This window comes from Mastigoproctus giganteus, chromosome 2, assembly GCF_048544385.1.
Source record: "Mastigoproctus giganteus isolate SK-2022 chromosome 2, ASM4854438v1, whole genome shotgun sequence".
NCBI lineage: Eukaryota > Metazoa > Arthropoda > Arachnida > Uropygi > Thelyphonidae > Mastigoproctus > Mastigoproctus giganteus.
This window is the reverse complement of record NC_143576.1, coordinates 135,069,370-135,083,815: the sequence shown is the minus strand read 5'-3', so window position 1 is coordinate 135,083,815 and position 14,446 is coordinate 135,069,370. Positions and strand designations below refer to the sequence as shown.

General features: G+C 38.6%; 1 protein-coding gene across 1 annotated transcript in view; it reads left to right on the top strand.

Moving 5' to 3' along the window:
• LOC150089580 (TBC1 domain family member 19) overlaps positions 1-14,446 on the top strand; it is a 456,806-nt gene that overhangs the window by 22,927 nt on the left and 419,433 nt on the right. The window contains exon 4 of the mRNA XM_090390037.1: positions 5,992-6,104. Within this exon, the coding sequence (XP_090246163.1) occupies positions 5,992-6,104 (113 nt within the window). The remainder of the gene's footprint in view (positions 1-5,991; positions 6,105-14,446) is intronic.

The following is a 14,446-nucleotide window of genomic DNA, read 5'->3' as shown; positions in this document are numbered from 1 at the left end:
AGCTTCTTTGCACTCAGGGGTGGTACCCATAGACTGGAGATGTGCAAATGTAACCCCAATTCACAAAGGAGGATCAAAGGCTGACACAAGTAATTATAGACCTGTTAGTTTAACTTCTGTTCCAGGTAAATTAATGGAGGCACTGGTTAAAGAAGCACTGCAGGATCATCTAGACAAGAATTCAGTTATAGCTCAGACACAGCATGGTTTTGTTAAGGTGAAGTCTTGCCTGACCAATTTGATTGGATACTATGATGCAGTCACAAAAGAATTGGATGCAGGGAATAACTTTGATATTATATACTTGGAGCTTAGAAAGGCTTTTGATACTGTTGCCCATGGAAGACTGCTGCACAAATTGGAGCAGTGTGGCATTGGAGGCAAATTGCTGCTATGGATAAGGGGATGGTTGAGTGGCAGAAGACAGAGAGTAGTAATCAATGGACACTGCTCAACGTGGACTAATGTTATCAGTGGAGTTCCTCAGGGTTCAGTGTTGGGTCCGTTGTTGTTTTCGGTGTTTATGAATGATATTGATGATGGGATATCAAGTTTAATGTCCAAGTTTGCAGATGATACAAAGGTTGGCAGGGTTGTTAAGGACACCACTGATGCTATGCTGCTGCAACAGGATCTGGAAAGGTTGAACAGATGGGCTGAGAGGTGGCAAATGAAGTTTAAGTCCTACATATGGGAAACAGTAACCCCAGAGAAACATATCAACTCTGCGGTACTACACTGACAGTGGTGGAGAATGAAAAGGACCTGGGGGTAATTGTGCAGGCAGATATGAAGTTCTCTGAGCAGTGCAGACGAGCTGCAAGAGTAGCTCATGGTGTCTTGTCAATGATATACAGGAATTTTTCTAGCAGGGATAAGGAGGTGATTATTCCCTTGTATAAGGTAATGGTAAGGCCACATCTTGAGTACTGTATACAGGTCTGGAGGCCTCATTTCAAGAAGGATGTAGAGCTGCTGGAACGGGTACAGAGAAGGGCAACAAGATTAGTGAATGGAACAAAGGGTTGCTCTTACGAAGAAAGGCTTAAGTTTTGCAAATTACAGAGTCTGGAGACTAGGCACCGGCGAGGTGATCTGATAGAGGTGTATAAGGCTTTGAATGGTTTGAGCATGCTCAATGCCATTGGGATTCTTCATCTTGCTCAAAATAATCACCTCAGAGGGCATAAATTCAAATTGAGGAAGGACGGATGTTGGATAGATGTGCGGAAATTTGCCTTTGGCCAGCAGGTGGTTGGTTGGTGGAACCGACTTCCGTCACTTGTTGTTGAAGTTGATAGCCTAAACAAATTTAAGGCTCCACTGGACAGGTATTTCGAGCGAACGGAGGGGTGAAATGGGAGTGGTGTATTTTTTTTTTTTTTGCCTGATGCTGAATAAGCTTGCTTTCTTGCATCATATGCCTCTACTAATGCTAATGTGCAACACTATCAAAAACGTTCCTGAAATTCTAGTATATGATATCAAAATTGTTTTTTGCTTGTGACCACATCATAGTATCCAATCAGAGTAGTCAGACAAGACTTCCCCTTAAGAAACTGATGCTGTGTCTGAACTGTAATTGCAGCCCTGTCAAGATGATCCTGCAGTTGCTTCTTTCACCAGTGATTCCATTAATTTCCCCTGAAGAGAAGTTAATCTATTAGGTCTGTAATTACTTGTGTTACTCTTTGATCCCTCTTTGTGAATTACAGATACATTTGCATATTTATTATCTTTAACTTCAACAGTTTCTCTTCCACTTACCTCTCAGTTATTATAAAATCACTTAGCTCCCTGTTAGAGTCTGATAAACTTCTGTCATCCCCTTCACTAAAGAATTCATCATGAGTGAATGTAGATGCAAAATACTCATTCAGTTTGTTAACAAACTAAGCAGGATCATCAACAGTTGAACCACTGATATCAAGCAGACCAATTTGATTCATCCTCTCCCATCTAGAGTTTACATAAATAAAGAAGTCTTTGCTATTTTTCTTTGCAAAAGATTTCTTGTAATCTGTCTTTCCTTGCCTATCCTTCTTAGTGATTAGATATAAACCAGTCTTACAGACTAGTTTATATCTACCATAGGCTTCTGTTTGCCTGATAATTTATATGCATCCCGTCTTTTTCTTCTTTGCAACGAGTCTCATTAGTTTATCCATTTATGCCTATACCTTGAAGAGTATTTCTTACTTGGTATGAAAAATCTAGCAGCTTCTATGATGAATTCCCTAAATGATTCCCAGTTAGAATTTGCTGATGGTAACATCATCAGTTTGTCCCACTGTATAGAATTTAAAACTGTCTGAGGCCACTGTAATCACCTTTATGAAAACAAAAACCCTTCCATTTACCCCCGATGGTAGTTATATCGTTAAGTAAATCCCACATCAGTACACTGTGATCACTGCCACCTAGTGGATCCTTTTCTGCAGATTCTTGCTTAATGCATGAATAATGACTGCTGGTAATCAGATCAAGAGTATTACTGCCTCTGGTTGTCTCTCGAACATGCTGCTGCTGTAGAAAACAATCATCCAATAATTCCACAAAAGTCTTGCTAGTGTGCAAGTTAGCAACCCACAAGTTCCAGTCAGTATCTGGGATGTTTAAATCCTCCCTGATTATAAGACATTCTCATATACTGGCCCGCCCTATTTCTCTGTACAGTTGACCATTGTACTCATCAGAGTCATTAGGCCTATAATGCACTATAATGCTTTTGATACTGTTGCAACAATTCTAATTTTTGCTTTCCCCATACTTAGGTCACACCAAACTTATTCAACATTGCACTGGTCACCTGTATCAACTGGATGCACTGTATTTGATTTTATGTGTTTCTTAACTATCAGCATAATCCCTCCTCCCTTCTTATCCTGTCTATCGTTCCTGTACACATTTTACTCTCCAATTTCAAATTCTGTATCTCTTATATCTGAGTGACACCACTTCTCTGATATCCCAACAATGTCTGCATTTGATGTCTTGACCAGCACTTCAGATTCTTCAAATTTATTTACTATGCTCCTAGCATTGATGTATATACAAGTATACATTCACATGTTTTTAATCTTAGTTACTTGAACACAGCCCATGTATTTACTTCTCCATGGTGACTCCCAGCAGTCCTTGAAATCCCCAGCACCTTGCTTTACAGATGTCTGCTCTACTCTTCCAATAGAAGCAGTGTAAGAATCACTTCCACTTCTGCATGTGGCTATTGTTAATCTTTTATTCTCTGAATCCTCCCCCCCCCCCAAGCTAGCAGTTTTGCGCCCTCCTGAACTGCCGCCCTAAGCGACACTTACCTCGCCTACCCATTTGCGGTGGCCCTGGATTCTGTTCAGGTGGCTAACAAAGTAAATCAGTATTTTGCATCTACATTCACACATGAGGAGTTATTCAGGGAGGGCAATGCCAGAGGTGAACTCTGGCAGTGAGCTAGATGATTTTGTAATAACTGAGAGGAAAGTGGAGGAGAAATTGCTGAACATAAACATAAGAAAGGCACCTGGGGTGGATGGGATCTATCCAGTTATATTAAAGGAAACAATGGAAGTAAGCAAACTCTTAGCCATAATTATGAGAGCTTCCTTGGACTCGGGGAGGTACCCATGGACTGGAGATGTGCAAATGTGACAACAATTCACAAAGGAGGATCAAAGGGCAACACAAGTAATTATAGACCTGTTAGTTTAACTTCTGTTCCAGGAAAATTAATGGAGGCACTGGTTAAAGAAGCACTGCAGGATCATCTCGACAAGACTTATAGCACTGACACAGCATAAATTTGTTAAGGGGAAGTCTTGTCTGACCAATTTGATCGGACACTATGATGTGATCACAAAGGAACTGGATGCAGGGAATAACTTTGATATCATATATTTAGATCTTAGAAAGGCTTTTGATACTGTTGCACAGATTGGAGCGGTGCGGCATTGGAGGCAAATTGCTGCTATGGATAAAGGGATGATTGAGTGGGAGAAGACAGAGAGTGGTAATCAATGGACACTGCTCTTCGTGGACTAATGTTATTAGTAGAGTTCCTCAGGGTTCAGTGTTGTGTCCATTGTTGTTTTCTGTATTTATAAATGATATTGATGATGGTATATCAGGCTAAATGTCCAAGTTTGCAGACGATACAAAGTTTGGGAGAGTCGTTAATGACACTAATGGTAGTATGCTGCTGCAACAGGGAGGCGCCTCCGTAGCCAGGTGGGAAGGAGCAGCAGTGCGTAGCACACGCTTCTTGATTAGACCGGGGTTCGAGCCCGTCACCACCAAATATGGAGGGTGCGGAAAGGTCAGGGAATGACCACCGCATATCCCGGAGCAATATGGCCTTAGTTGCTAATGCTCCAAATAACAAACAAACAACAAAAACAGCTGCAACAGGATCTAGAAAAGGTGAGCAGATGGGCTGAGAGGTGGCAAATCAAGTGTAACATTGACAAATGTAAAGTACTACATATGGGAAACAGTAACCCTAGAGTAACGTATTAACTGTGTGGTACCACACTGACAGTGGTAGAGAATGAAAAGGACCTGGGGGTAATTGTGCCGGCAGATAATGAAGTTTTCTGAGCAGTGCAGGCAGCCTGAAAGTGTAGCTCATGGTGTCTTGTCAATGATATATAGAAATTTTCTAGCAGGGATAAGGAGGTGATTATCCACTAGTATAAGGCAGTGGTCAGGCCACACCTTGAGTACTGTATACAGGTCTGGAAGCATCATTTTAAGAAGGATATAGAGCTGTTGGAACGAGTACAGAAAAGGGCAACAAGTTTAGTGAATGGAACAAAGGGTTGCTCTTATGAAGAAAGGCTTAATTTTTTCAAATTACGGTGTCTGGAGACTGGGCACCTGCGAGGTGATCTGATTGAGGTGTATAAAGCCTTGAATGGTTTGAGCATGCTGAATGCTGATGGGATTCTTCCTCTTGCTCAAAATAATCACCTGAGAGGGCATAAATTCAAATTGAGGAAAGACAGATGTAGGATAGATGTGTGGAAGTTTGCCTTTAGCCAGCGGGTAATTGATTGGTGGAACAGACTTCCATCTTTTGTTGGGCTCTATGCCTTACTAGAGGTTGCGCCGTTAATGACACTAATTGTTAGCTGGATAGGTATTTGGAACGAATGGAGGGGTGAAATTGGAGTTTTTTTTTTTTTTTGTCTGATGCTACATAAGCTTGCTTCCTTGCATCATGTCCCTCTACTAATGCTAATCAAGTGGACTTTGAACATCTTACACATAAAATTAATATCATAGAGTGCAGATATTTCAGCAAGAAGTTATTGTGTATTAAATACAAAAGTTAGTGTACCTGTTTTATTCAATATTGAAATATCTAAAAATAGCCCAACCAACTGTGTGTTTAAACAATCTGTCTCTTTGAATTTTCTTTTTTTAAATAGCCTCTTTTAGAACAGTTATACTTTAGATGAAGCTCATTCATAAAGAAAAGTAAAAAAAAAGAATGTGCTTTAAATGACTATCACAATATATAATATTTTGTTACATATATTTTCATTAACAATAATTTTTGCATGATATTCTTATGCAAGCTGTGTTTTCCCTGTATTTCTGCAGCATATGCATCTCAATTTTGTGAATAAGATTTTGAACATTAAGAGTTATCAAACTATATTAATAACATTTTTGAAGGTAGAAATTACTGAGCAATATATTGATATCTACTCTGGCTTTTATGTGATTTATACTTTGCTTATTAAAGAATAATTTTTATCCTTTTATAATAATTAAAGTTCTATAATAATTAATTTATTGTTTAATGAAAAATATGAAATGTTTTATATTATCATCATCACTAGAAGCAAAAAATATAATTCGATATTTACAGAAATTCTGGTCTGTTTTCATGTATTTCTATAAAATAAAAATATAAATGATATAAACTTGACTTTAAAATTACCAAGTTGAAATTTCTTTTTAATGCAATTTACTTTATTTTTTCTATAGGCTATCGTGAAAAAATATGGAACATTGTGTATCAGTATTACATGCGATATTTGACATTAGGTGAAACCTTGACAAATTTCAAAGAACCAATGGATTTTATAGAGAAAGCAAAGGTTAGGTTTGATAGCATTTTATAAGTAGTGTTTGATGGTTGTATAAGATAGTATTTGAGAGTATTTTCCTATGAGCAAGAACCTATGGTCAAGCTTTCCAAATCTATCAGGCTTGGGAGTATATTTAATGATCCATCCCAAGGTTGCTGATTATTTTTAATTTTATATCCTTGCTAGATCTTGGAATTTGTTGGATTTTAAGAGTCATACAAAAAACAAAAATATTGCAGTTTAATATCCAATGTATTGTACATACTGCAAGTATGTACAATATGTTGGGGTGTAAAAATGCAAAAACTGTGTATTGTATCTTATGTCAAGATGATAGTAATGCAGCACATGGAAAAGTATTATATTATATAGTACAGTAAAAAAATAAATTAATAGCTCTTCCAAAACAATCACTTCACTGAAGCTTTACATTTTATCACAATATAATGACCTGGGCTTTTAACCACCATAATTCTCTGAGCCATTTTCTTTCTTAATAGTAAGCAAACCTACATTTCTTCCTCTCTCTCTCTCTCTCTCTCTCTCTCTCTCGCTAATAATAATAATAATCCATTACATAATGTACAAACAATGAACCTCTCAGATAATTATATTTCATTACAGAATAACCTTGAAATAGTGTGGGCATAATTGAGAAGTCAAGTCATAATTGATTATTTATTATTTCATTTTAATAATATAACTGAACGATTAGTAGTTGGTAACTACTAATTATTTGATTATTGAACCCTTTTGATTACTAAACATTTGATTATGCCCTTCACTTATCTTGAAATAATATGCACAAACGAATTTTTTAAAAATTATTTATTTTCTGTTTTTTTTTCTGCTTGGACATAAGCAGAAAAAAAAAGGAAAGCTGCTGTTGTTGTTTTCATTGCAGTTTGAATGTCTTTAGCTTAGTGAATGCATTACATCAGCCTAGTGCTTCATGTATAAATTGCAGGATCCAGATAAGCTTAATTAATATAGGTTTTGGATAAACTATTCATTATCAGGTCTTCTCTGGCAGTTACACTGCATTATATTTAAATTAAATAAAGTCCCAATTCCTCAACAAAGAAAGAGGAATAAGTTGGTTTATTTAGTCTTCATGGATAAAATAAAATTGGACAAGCAGGGCAACCTCAGTTTTACATAGCACTTAGCAGACTAAGTTTGCTAGCATTGACCTCATATTGTGGAGGCCATTACCACAAGTTACCCCAATTTTTCACTTTGCACTTTGAGCACTGTTCCATTAGAGATGTATATTGCTATATTTTAAAATAAATAACATTTTACTCTATCAACAGAGTCAATTTTAATTAAAGTGTAAAGTATAATATTGAGACAAATTGTGGTGAACTGCCTCCACAAGATTGATGTACTAAATAGCACATGTAGTTTGCTACTTAGTGCATCAATTCATTTTCTGAAACTTTATAATGTGTCAGTTCATTTTCTTAAACTTTATAGTGCATTAGTTCTTTTGAAACATATTTGCTAATTAAGGAATCCCTGCATTTCTGTTGCATGCAGGTATTCCTCAATTAGTATGGCAGATATGTTAAAGAAAATTGGCATACTAAATTAAAATGAGAATATAACTTTTAATAATGATATGATGCACTCATGAGAAACTTTTTCATTTATAACATCATAAAAAAGGTGTCACTCTAATATTATCCATCTGTAGTTCAACCACTAAGGTTTAATGTATACATTCATGAGCCAAGAAATTATGACCACCTCTGTCTCCATGAGTGGAGTGACATCACTCAGCAGTGAAGAATATATAGTGACAGCACTATATACAGGGTGCAGAGAAACTCTACCGACAAACTTGAACAGGTGATAGAGTTACCTCATTTTTACTAAAGAAAACATTTTTTGTCAAGTAAACATAGGTTGTAAATGAGTCGTTATAGCAGCAGAAGCTATTAAAGGGTTGTAAAAATCAGAACACATTCAGTAATTTAATGTCATTTAATGCATACAAATCATTTGCCTTTGCACACAAAATAGAAAAAACAATCCATAACGTAGTGCTCAAACGTGCGACTACCATCAACATTAACGTATGCATGCATTGAGAGGTCCTTGGAGTGGTGCGTATCTGCCACTAATAGCATAAAAGTGTAATGTCATATTATGATCAGTACGGGTACAGATATGGAGTGTTTCACTGTTGCAGAAATTGTGGATATCCATTTAATGTACGGCGCAGCAAATGGAAACGGAAGAGAGGCTCACAGGATTTATCAAGAACACTTCTCCAGACAGAAGGTTGCCTCACCACACAACATTTGCTGCGATACACCAAAGATTGCGGGGACAGTGGCTCTTTCGGTGTGAATATGCATGATACTGGATGTCGACGCACTGCTAAGACACCCCGGTTTGAGAAACAGGTTTTGCAGATCTTCACTAATACTCCTTCTACCAGCACAAGAGCCGTTGCACACTGATTGGATGTGCATCATCGTTTGGTGTGGGATGTGGTGCACGAAGCCAGACTACGTCATTTCCAATGCCAGAAAGTGCATGCACTAGAACCTGCTGACTTTGCCCAATGTGTCGAGTTCTCCCACTGGTTTTTACAGGAAACCAACTTGCAGCCTGATTTTGCCAATAATGTGCTTTACACTGATGAGGCATGTTTCACAAAAGAGGGATTGTTCAACAGCCGCAACAATCGTGTGGGCTGAGAATAATCCCCATGCAATGGTTGAACATGGATACCAACACAGGTTTAGTGTCAATGTATGGGCAAGCATTGTGGGAAACGTTTTAGTTGGACCATACATGTTGCCTGCACATTTAGATGGACGACTCTATTTGCGTTTTATAGAGCACACACTTCCAGAGTTGTTGGAGGATGTTCCTCTGATTGTCCAAGCACAAATGTGGTTCCAACATGATGGCACACCACCACATTTTGACAGATGTGTACGCGCACACTTACATACAACCTTTCCAGGTAGATGGATTGGTCGAAGTGGACCTGTAGCCTGCCCTCAAGGTCGCCTGATCTGACTTGTTTGGACTTTTTCTTTTGGGGATACATGAAGACTCTTGTGTATGAAACGGCAGTTGACACAGTGGAGGAACTTATAGCACAGATTGTTGCAGCAAGTGCAGAGATACAAGACAATCCTAGGAACTTCCAACGCCTACAACATTCAATGATGCGTCGGTGTGAGTTATGCATTGAACATCGCCTTCACCAGTTTGAGCACTTCTTATGAATTGTTTTTTTCTATTTTGTGTGCAACAGCAAATGGTTTGTATACATTAAACGACATTAAATTACTGAATATGTTGTTCTGATTATTACAACCCTTTAATAGCTTCTGCTGCTATAACAACTCATTTATGAAGTATGTTTACTTGAAAAAAATGTTTCTTTTGGTACCATCTATCACCTGTTCAAGTTTGTCGGTAGAATTTCTCTGCACCCTGTATACATATGTTTGACAGCACTATAATGTATACATATCAGTTTGACAGCACTACAATGTATATGTCAGTGCAAAGCACACTGCATGAGCTTCATATAGACAATTTGCCTAATTCTTCCTTAAATTTATTCACGCTACATGCTTCCTCACTAGATGAAAGTTTGTTCTAGTCAGTTACCCTCTGAATGAAAGTAAAATTGTGCACATGCATCCTGCAACAATTTATCTGCTGTTTAAATTTATGCCCCCCTTATTTGTGTTGTCTGAGTAAGAGTAAGGATTCCATAAACATTTAGTTTATTCAATTCATTCAAAGCCTTAAGCACCTGTCTTAGATTTCCTAGCAGGTGCCTAGTTTCCAGATGCTGCAATTTGTAGAGCTGTCTCATTATTGCTCTTTTCTTCACTATTCAACAGATCCACACCCTTCCTGAAATGAGGCATTGAGACCTGAATGCAGAACTCGAGATGTGGTCTTTCCATCGCATTGGAATAATTACATTCTTATTCCTGCTGGTAAAATACCTGTATATAGACCACAAAATCCCATGAGCTGAAGCAGCTCAAAAAACTTCATGCATGATTACACAGTTACCCAAATTGTGCAATCAGGCATTTCATTCTCAACTACCTTAAGTGTGCTACCACACATTTGGTATGTTATTCAGGGATTACTGCTACCCATAAGCTATACTTTGCCTTTGTTAATGTTAAATTACATTCTTCACTTCTCATTCAGATTACTGTTATTAACCATCCTGAAATTTTTATACCATATTTATACCTAGAGACATTAAGCCTGATAAATCTTCTTCAGTATCATTAATAAATATATAAAACAATAATGGTAAGAACTGAATCCTGGGGACTTCACTAATAACATTAGTCCACAAAGAGCAGTGTCCATTAGTAGGCACTCTCTGTCTTCTCCCACTAAACCATTCCTTTATCTGGCGCCTCCGTACCCATGTGGGCAGAAGTAGCAGTGCGTAGCACACACTTCTTGATTAGATTGAGGTTCGAGCCCGTGACCACCAAATACGTAGGATGCGGAAAGGTCAGGAAATGGTAAGACCAGGAAATGGAAATGGTAATGGTAAGACACCACATATCCCCAGAGCAATATGGTCTTAGTTGCTAATGCTCCTAAAAACCAAACAACAACAAACATTCCTTTATCTGTTGCAGTAACTTGCTCCTAATGCCAATCTGCTCCAGTAGTCTTGCAAGGTAGACGCTATCAAAAACTTTTCTGAAATATAAGTATATGATAGAATTATTGTTTGCCTCCATTTCTTTTGTTACTCCCTTATAGTATTCAGTCACATTGGTGTCAGAAAAAAAATTTCCCATTAATAAATCCATGCTGACTGTGGTGTAACTGCATTCCTGTCTATGGTTCCACATTAATTCCTTAGCCAGTGACTCCATTATGTTCCCTGGAACATGAGTCAGGCTTGCAGACTTCAAACTTGACTACCTGTTAGAATTTGATATACTTTTAGGGTCCACTTCACTGAAAAATTCCTCGTGTGAATGTAGGCGATATCAGTAGTAGTAATGGCAAATGATGCAAGAAAGCAAGTATATATAGCATCAGCCAAAAAAAAAAACCAAAATCCAGTTCTCCCATCCATACCCTCCAAGAATTTGTCTAGTTCTCCAATGAATTTTTCAACCAATCCACTTCCACTATAACCGATGGAAGCTGGTTCAAACAAAGAACTACCCGCTGTCTGAAGGCTGAATTCTGCACATCTATCCTGCAACCATCCTTCCTCAACTTGAATTTACGCTCTCTCATATGTATAGTCATCAGCAACTGGAAGAATACCATTAACATTCAGTACATTTAACATTCAGCTCAATACATTTAAACTTTAAACACCTCAGTCATATCTCCCTGCAGGTGCCTGGTCTTGAGACATTGTAGTTTTCAGAACTGAAGCCTTTCTAGGTAAGAGCACTCTTTTGTTCCTTTCACAGATCTGGTTGCCCTTCTCTGCACCCATTCCAGCTGATCAACATGCTTCCTAAAGAGGGACCTTCTGACCTGTATAGAGTACTCAAGATGCAGCCTAACCATGGCCTTATACAAAGGGATAATCATCTCCTTATCCCTGCTAGCAAGGTTTCTGACAAACATTGACAAACAAAACACCATGAATTGTCCTGTCAGCATGTCTGCACTGCTCAGAGAATTTCATGTTTGATGCACAGTTATCCCCAGATCTTTTCATTTTCCACTATCCTGAGTGTAATACTACACAGTTGATAAGTTATCCTTGGGTTACTGCTACCCATGGGCAGTAACTTGTGTTTGTCAATGTTAAACTTCAAGTGTCATTTCTCAGCCCATCAAGCCAGTTTTCCTAGATCTTGTTGCAGTAGCCCACCCTGATGATTGTCATTAACTGCCCTGCCAACCTTTGTATCATCTGCAAACTTAGACAGTAAGCCTGATATATATCATTGATAAATATTTAAAACAACAATGGACCCATTAGCATTAGCATTAGTAGAGGCATATGATGCAAGAAAGCAAGCTTATTCAGCATCAGCCAAAAAAAAAACAAAAAAAAACAACCACTACTTCCATTTCACCCCTCCGTTCGTTCGAAATACCTGTCCAGCTGAGCTTTAAATTTGTTTAGGCTATCAACTTCAACAACAAGCGATGGGAGTCTATTCCACAAACCAACTGCCCGCTGGCTAAAGGCAAATTTCCGCACATCTATCCGACATCCGTCCTTCCTCAATTTGAATTTATGCCCTCTCAGGTGATTATTCTGAGCAAGAGGAAGAATCCCATCGGCATTGAGCATGCTCAAGCCATTCAAAGCCTTGTACACCTCTATCAGATCACCTCGCCGATGCCTAGTCTCCAGGCTCTGTAATTTGCAAAACTTAAGCCTTTCTTCGTAAGAGCAACCCTTTGTTCCATTCACTAATCTTGTTGCCCTTCTCTGTACTCGTTCCAGCAGCTCTACATCCTTCTTGAAATGAGGCCTCCAGACCTGTATACAGTACTCAAGGTGTGGCCTGACCAATGCCTTATACAAGGGAATAATCACATCCCTGTCCCTGCTAGAAAAATTCCTGTATATCATTGACAAGACACCATGAGCTACTCTTGCAGCTCGTCTGCACTGCTCAGAGAACTTCATATCTGCCTGCACAATTACCCCCAGGTCCTTTTCATTCTCTACCACTGTCAGCGTAGTACCACAGAGTTGATACGTTGATCTGGGGTTACTGTTTTCCATATGTAGTACTTTACATTTGTCAATGTTAAACTTCATTTGCCACCTCTCAGCCCATCTGCTCAACCTTTCCAGATCCTGTTGCAGCAGCATAGTATCAGTAGTGTCCTTAACAACCCTGCCAACCTTGGTATCGTCTGCAAACTTGGACATTAAGCCTGATACACCATCATCAATATCATTTATAAATACAGAAAACAACAATGGATCCAACACTGAACCCTGAGGAACTCCACTAATAACATTAGTCCACGTTGAGTAGTGTCCATTGATTACCACTCTCTGTCTTCTGCCACTCAACCATCCCTTTATCCATAGCAGCAATTTGCCTCCAATGCCACACTTCTCCAATTTGTGCAGCAGTCTTCCATCGCAACAGTATCAAAAGCCTTTCTAAGATCCAAATATATAATATCAAAGTTATTCCCTGCATCCATTTCTTTTGTGACTACATCATAGTATCCAATCAAATTGGTCAGACAAGACCTGCCCTTAACAAAACCATGCTGTGTCTGAGCTATAACTGAATTCTTATCCAGATGATCCTGCAGTGCTTCTTTAACCAGTGCCTCCATTAATTTTCCTGGAACCGAAGTTAAACTAACAGGTCTATAATTACTTGTGTCAGCCTTTGATCCTCCTTTGTGAATTGGGGTTACATTTGCACATCTCCAGTCTATGGGTACCTCCCCTGAGTCCAAAGAAGCTCTCATAATTATGGCTAGGGGTTTGCTTACTTCCTTTGCTGCCTCCTTTAATATAACTGGATAGATCCCATCCACCCCAGGTGCCTTTTTTATGTTTATCCTCAACAATTTCTCCTCCACTTTCCTCTCAGTTATTAGAAAATCATCTAGCTCACTGCCAATGTTTACTTCACCTACGACATTCCCCTTCCCGAATAACTCCTCATGTGTGAATGTAGATGCAAAATACTCGTTTAGATTGTTAGCCACCTGAGCTGGATCCTCAACTGTTGAACCATCAACATCCAGTGGACCAATCTGATTCATCCCTTTCCTTCTTGAGTTTAAATAGGTAAAGAACTCTTTTCTGTTTTTCTTTGCATCCTTTGCCAAGGATTTCTCATAATCTGCCTTTGCCTGCCTAATCTCCTTTGTGACTTGGTTACAGACCAACTTATATCTATCATAGGCTTCCATGTCACCCATTAATTTGTATGTATCCCATGCATTTTTCTTCTCTGCCATATGTCTCATTAGTTCATCTGACAACCATTTAGGCCTGAACCCATTTAGACCCGTTACTGAACCCTAGGGTACTGCACTAATAACATTAGTCCACGAAGACCATTGCCTTTTTGTGGACTAATGTTATTATAGAGTGACAAAGTCACTCTCTGTTTTCTTCCACTTAAATTTCTTTATCCATAGCCCTTAATGCCACATTGCTCCAGTTTGTGCAGTAGTCTTTTATGTGCAACTGTATCCAAAAGCCTTCCTGAAATCCAAGTATATGATGTCAACATTATTTTTTGATTCCAGTTCTTTGGACACTGCATCGTAGTAACCTATCAGATTGGTTAGACAAGACTGCTACTTGAAAAATCCCTGCTGTGATTGCAATATAATTCCATGCCTCTCCAAATTGTCCAGCATTACTC